Raw genomic sequence first — 5,988 nt, 5'->3', positions numbered from 1 at the left:
GGCAGCCCTCGGACCCCCAAGGCAGGATGTGGGACCCCCGGGGCAGCAGTCGGACGCTCAAGGCGAGATGTGGGACCCCTGGAGCAGCAGTCGGACCCTCAAGGCTGCGTTCGGGACCCCCGGGGAGGTGAATGGACTCCCAGGACCAGACCCCCGTCCCGCGCGGAGGCCGGAGAGGGCCGCGTGTGGGGAAGCGCCCGCCCCGGGTCCGATGCCGGCGCCCGGTCCCGCCGGCCGAACTACCTGGCGCGGGCTTCCGCCGAGAGCAGGCCCCGCGGAAGTGAAGCTCGTCCCGGGCGGCGGCGTCCCAAGCCCCGCCCGCCCGCGACCGCGCGCGCCAATCAGACCACGGCGGGCACGTGACGCCAGGCGGCCAATGGGGAGCCCGCGCGGGAGCACGCCCCCGAAGCCCCGCCCCATTGCGTGCGGGCGAACGCGGGATGTGGGCCCTACGGGCCGCCGTCCGCCCGGGGACCTGGCTCTCTCGCGTGGTTTTCGGCCGCGGGGCTCCGAGAGCTGCGCTGCCGCTGCCGGCCTGCCCCCATCGCGCGCTCGCCGCCTTCGGCCCCGGGGGCCTCAAGGGGCGAGGAGGTGAAGGACGGGGCCCACGGGCTGATGGCCCGAGAAGCCGAGCGGGAGAGGAGGAGGAGGAGCCAGAAGATGCGGAGGAGGAGGAAGCGGAGGAGGAGGAGCTATTGAGGAGGGACCCGTTGCTGCCAGTGGGGACCCAGCGCGTGTGCCTGATTCACCCTGAGGTCAAGCGGGGACCGGGGAAGCCGCAGCTGACCCGAGGTGACCCGGAGCGGCGCCGCGGGCGGGGCCGGGGACAGTGAGTGGCGGGGCTTCCAGGGGCGGAGACTCGGAAGGGCGTGGTTTAGAGTGCAGGTGCTCAGAGGCGGGGTGGCCGGGGGGCGGGGACTCGGAGGGGCGGGGCTCCGAGGGCTGGCGCTCAGAGGCGGGACTTCGAGTGCTGGTGCTCGGGGCGGGGACTCAGGGGGGCGGAGTTGTTGAGGGACGGAGACTCGGAGGGGCGTGGCCTCGAGTCGGTGCTCAGAGGCGGGGTTGTCGGGGGCGGGGACTAGGAGGGCCGGGACTCCGAGTCTGGAGTTCAGAGTGGAACGCTGGGGCGGGGCTTCGAGTCCTGGTGCTCAGGGCGAGGACTCAGGAGGGGTTGTCGGGGTTGGAGACTCAGAGAGGCTGTCGGGGTGGAGACTCAGAGGGGCGGGGCTTCCGGAGGCGGGGTTTCGGGGACTCAGATGCGGGACTATTGGGGGTGGAGACTCGGAGGGGCGGGGTTTCGGGGACTCAGAGGCGGGACTACCGGGGTGGAGACTCGGAGGGGCGGGGTTTCGGGGACCCGGGGGCGGAGACCCGGAGGGGCGGGGCTACCGGGGGCGGGGTTTCGGGGACAGGTGCTCAGGGCGAGGGCTCGGAGGGGCGGGGCGCCGAGGGCCCCAATAAAACCCCACCCTGCCAATCCCCCAAACCTGCCTCGCTGGAAGCAGCCCCACCCCCCTGTGGGCGTGCGCCGTCTTGCCTTTTCCGGAATGTCATAGACTCGTGCACTGTGCGGCCTCTGCAGACCGGCTCCTTTCACCCAGTAACGTGCATCTCGGGTTCCTGCGTGGCTTTGTGTGGCTCGACAGCGCGCTTGTGTCGGCCGACAATAACCTGTTGTCTGGGGCGCCTGGTGGCTCTGTCGGTGAAGCGTCTGCCTTCGGCTCAGGTCATGGTCCCGGGGACCGCTTCGGGGTCCCTGTGCATTCGGGAGGGAGCCTGCTTCTCCCTGTGCTCCTGTTCGTGCTCGCCTCGCTCGCTCTCTGTCTCTGTCAACTGGGCAGGTAGACGATAGGTAGGTACCACCTGACTGCTTTCCGAGGGGCTGCACCGTTTTGCATTCCCATCAGCAACCACGAGCGGATCTTGTTCGTTGCTCCGGACCCTCGCCAGCATTAGGTGCCGTCCGCGTGGTGCATTTGGGGCCAGTCTCATCGGTGCCTACCGGGCTCTCGTTGAAATCTGCACGTATTTCCCCGACGAGCGCTGACGCGGAGCCTCTCTTCCTAGCCTTTGCCGTCCCCGTGTGTTCCGTGAGGTGTGTGTTGGGTCTCCAGACCATTGTGTCATCAAGTTCTTCTCTTATCGCTGAGCCTCAAGCGTTCTTCGCACGCTGTGGATAAGTCCTTTCTCAGATGTCTTACAAATGCTTCACTCCAAGTCGGTGGCCTGACTCTTCGCTCTCTCGACAACGTCGTTACCACGGCAGACGTTTGTGATTGTCACTCTCGTCCTGTCTGCACGCTGACAGACCTGTGCCTCAACCTTGCCCAGCCCACTCAGAAGCCCATCAGAGGACTTTTTCACTTCGATTAGAGTGTTTCTGACCGCTAATGTTTGTGTTCCGTTCTTTCTTAGAGTTCCCATCTGTCTGCTTACGCTGCCCATCTGTTCTTGCGTGCTTCCTACTTTATCTGTCAGAGCCCATATCGTATGAGTCATAGTCGTTTGTGTTTTTTTAAAGACTTATTTATTTTAGAGAGCACGTGCACAAGCAGGGGGAGGGGCAGAGGAAGAGGGAGAAGCAGACTTCCCACAGAGCAGGGAGCCCGACATGGGATTCGATCCCAGGACCCCGGGATCGTGACATCACCGACTGAGCCACCCAGGGGTCCTATAGTCGTATTCAGTTCCTGGTCTGACAAATCCAGTGTCCCCTCTGTATTGGACTCAGGTTCTGATGCTGCTCTGGGTCCTGTAATTTCTGCCTAACGGCTGGGCATAAGGCACCGGGCAAAAGATGCTGCCGTCCAGGGGCCTTTGGTGCTGTGGTGGTGAGGTGGGCAGGGGACGCGTTCCGTAGTCCCAGTCGTGAGTGAGCCTGTGTCTCTGAACTGTGGACTCCACAGTGTTTCTCAGTGTTCACTCCCACCAAGTGGGTACCTAGCCCTAGGGGTGGGGGGTTCCACGTGGCATTTTGACCACACCCTCAGCTCGTGGGGAAGGCTCACGACCCCAGCAGGGTGTTGTGGGAAGCCTCACGGTGATCCACGATGGAGCTGGGGGACGTGGCCCCCACATGGAGGTCAGGAAAGACAGCGTCTGTGGGGTTTGCTGATGGCCTACACGTGACGTTGAAGGAGGGAAGTCGAGGGGTGGCCCCATGCAGCTGATCTGAGCGACCGCAAGGGTGGAGGTGAGGAGGACCCGCGAGGCCCATCAGGAATCAAAGTGAGGACACTGTGCCTCCTCTCAGCCCAGAGGATGGGGCACCCCGTCTCCCACCAAGCAGAGCTTGGGGCCTCTCCCCAAGGCTTCGGATCCCTATGAGCCTTATCATTAGCATCCCCTCCCAGCCTCAGTTTCCTCCCTGTTCCTGAGCTCTGCGGACGATTCAGGCACCTGAGGTTTGCCACTGGTCAGCAAGGCTGGCCCAAAGACCGCAGCACCTGGTCGCTGGAGTGGGGATAATGCAGCAGGGGCTGCGCTGTGCAGTTGGGACGGCTCCTCTGTGACATGGTGCCGCAGGGGTGGGGGGCAGCCTCGTGGGGCAGTCGGGAGAGCGCAGTGTCTCAGAGTGGCCCCCATGGTCTGTCATGACCCAGCAGACAGCACATCTTGCGTGGCAGCCCCTGAGGGCCCAGGGAGCACGCCGCATTCCCTGCAGGGTGGGCCGTGAGCCGCCGTGGGCAAGGAGTGGGTATCCCCAGAGCCCGGTGCCAATGCAGCACAGGAAAGATCGCGGCCGCCCTGGACAGACAGGATGACACGTGGGGCCTGGGTGCCGGCCCTGTGCAGGAGGGGGCCTGGGGAAGGTTCCAGGAGCATCCCAGACGGTGGGCGGGGTCCCAAGGAGGGGCTGGTCACAGGAGCTGAGGGCATGGGGGGCTGGGGCCTTGAGCAGGGGCTGCCCATCATACGTTGTCCTGGCGGCGTTCCAGAGCAGACGTCCCGTTCGCTGCCAAGCCCCCAGTTCCCACGTAAGGAGGGCCCGTCATTGCGTCCCCCTGGCCTTGTCCTCCCCTTCTCGCAGTCTGTGCCTGGAACAGCAGAGCTGTGTCTCTGGGTGCTTTCTCAAGAGCTCTGCACACACTGCAGGAAGCCATCCCAGCCGAGGGACACAGGCCAGGGCTGGACGGGGCCCGGGGCTGAGCCCATGGGGACACGTCCCTCACCCTGGCCCTGTGTCTCCCCAAAGCTGAGTGGCAGGTGGCGGAGGCAGAAGCACTGGTCCACACACTGGATGGCTGGTCGGTGGCAGACAGGATGGTGGTACCCACCAAAACACCAGATGGGAAACTCATCTTCGGCAGAGGGACCTTAGAGAACCTGACAGGTGGGTCCCTGTGCCCCTCCCTTCCTCCTGAGAGAAACAGAGCAAGAGTCGGGCTCTCCATCTGGGCTGGGTAGAGGCGGCCTCATGGGAACTTGGATCAGACATTGAAAAGCCCACCGTGCCCCTCAGACAACTTGCACCCTGCCCGGTGGTGCCGTCGGCAGTTAGGAGTAGGGTGGAAACCGGCCCTGAGGCCCCCAGCCCAGCCCCCCCTCCAGATAGGGTGCTGGGTATGAACCCGGCCTTCCACAGACCCCCGAGGGTCTCCAGCCCCAACCGACATCCAGCTCACTGTAGAGATCAGCAAGCTGAGCCCTGCAGATACGCCCAGAGGGGTGCGCGCCGCCCGTCTGTGTCAGCCCAGGTCTTAGACCCATTCAGTCCCTGTGGGGTTGTGCGACCGCCATGTGTCTGCAAGACCCACACTCCTGCAGGTGGACTCCAGTCCTCCCCTTGACCCCCGTCCGGCACACCCGACTTCCCTAGTACGCGCAGAGAGTTGAGGGTGTCCGGTGAGCACAGCCAACCAACGCTGAGGGTCAGTCCCACGATGGACTCCACGGAGCACAGACATCTGAGGGGACCTTCTCTTCTCCCCAGAGAAAATCAGAGGGTCGCCAGAAATCACAGCGGTCTTTCTGAATGTGGAGAGGCTGGCCACGCCTACCAAGGTATTTGGGAGTCTCAGTGGGCTGGGGGAGTGGGGTCAGCATCCCGCTGGGACGGGACAGCTGAGGACATGGAATTGCGGACGGCGTCACAGCCGCCCCTCACCCGAGGTACCCCTGCAGGCGCCGTCACTCCCTCTCTCCCTTTCCAGAAGGACCTGGAGGCCACCTGGGGCGTGCCGGTGTTGGACCGATTCACGGTCGTCCTCCACATTTTCCGCTGCAATGCCCGGAGCAGGGAAGCGCGGCTGCAGGTGGCCCTGGCCGAGCTCCCCCTTCTCAGGTACTTGGCGCAGCCTACAGCAGAGCCCCTTCTCCAGTTGTGTGTTTGAGTTCACCGTCACCTGCGGCGTAGTCAGAATGCAGGGCTGGCCACGCCCTCCTGGACAGCTTGGCTTGTCCGGTGCCACGTCCCAGCAGCATGCCTGCCAGGGCACGTCACCCCACTGTGGGGCCCTCCACCCGCGGTGATGAAGGCCCAGGTGGGGGAAGACCACCCGCCTTGCTCTCCCCAGCCAGAGTTCTCACCCTCACTTGTCTGTGTGGGCAGCTGCTCTGCTCTCACTGCATGGACATGTGTGTCTGCTCCTGTCTGCTGAGATGCCCCCTTTCCACGGCAGGTCCCACCTGAAAAGCAGCACTGCCCACCCGGATGGACGAGGAGGGGGCTCGCGCTACATCATGGGGTCAGGTAACGTGTGAGGTCAAGGGGTGCTAAGGGGGGGTATGTCACAGCAGCTACCCCTAGGAGGAGGACGTTGCGGAAAGATCCCAGCGGGGCAAGGGCTGCGTGTGGGCCTTGTACGTGGTCACATTCCAACAAGCTAAGATATCTAGGGGGTCTCCTGGGGCAGCTGTAACAAAAGACCACAAACCAGGGTTTAACTGTGGAGACCGGAGTCTGAGATCCAGGCAGGGCAGGGCCGCTGAGATCCAGGCAGGGCGGGGCCGCTGAGATCCAGGCGGGGCGGGGCCGCTGAGATCCAG

At 64.4% G+C, this 5,988-nt stretch overlaps 1 protein-coding gene across 2 annotated transcripts in view; it reads left to right on the top strand.

Annotated features, from left to right (window-relative positions):
- Positions 1-429: 429 nt before the first annotated feature.
- Positions 430-5,988, top strand: part of GTPBP6 (GTP binding protein 6 (putative)) — a 7,451-nt gene continuing 1,892 nt past the window's right edge. The window contains exons 1-5 of one of the 2 annotated variants that reach the window (XM_032391204.1): positions 430-792; positions 4,196-4,333; positions 4,934-5,004; positions 5,157-5,284; positions 5,622-5,692. In XM_032391204.1, the coding sequence (XP_032247095.1) occupies positions 441-792; positions 4,196-4,333; positions 4,934-5,004; positions 5,157-5,284; positions 5,622-5,692 (760 nt within the window). In that variant the 5' untranslated portion in view covers positions 430-440. Of the gene's footprint in view, positions 793-4,195; positions 4,334-4,933; positions 5,005-5,153; positions 5,285-5,621; positions 5,693-5,988 lie in introns of both variants that reach the window. The other variant, XM_032391203.1, reaches the window with a different exon arrangement.

Source organism: Phoca vitulina, unplaced genomic scaffold (assembly GCF_004348235.1).
Source record: "Phoca vitulina isolate PV1807 unplaced genomic scaffold, GSC_HSeal_1.0 scaffold60, whole genome shotgun sequence".
NCBI classification, from domain to species: Eukaryota; Metazoa; Chordata; class Mammalia; order Carnivora; family Phocidae; genus Phoca; species Phoca vitulina.
The sequence above is the reverse complement of the archived record's forward strand: the minus strand, read 5'-3'. Positions and strand labels throughout refer to the sequence as shown.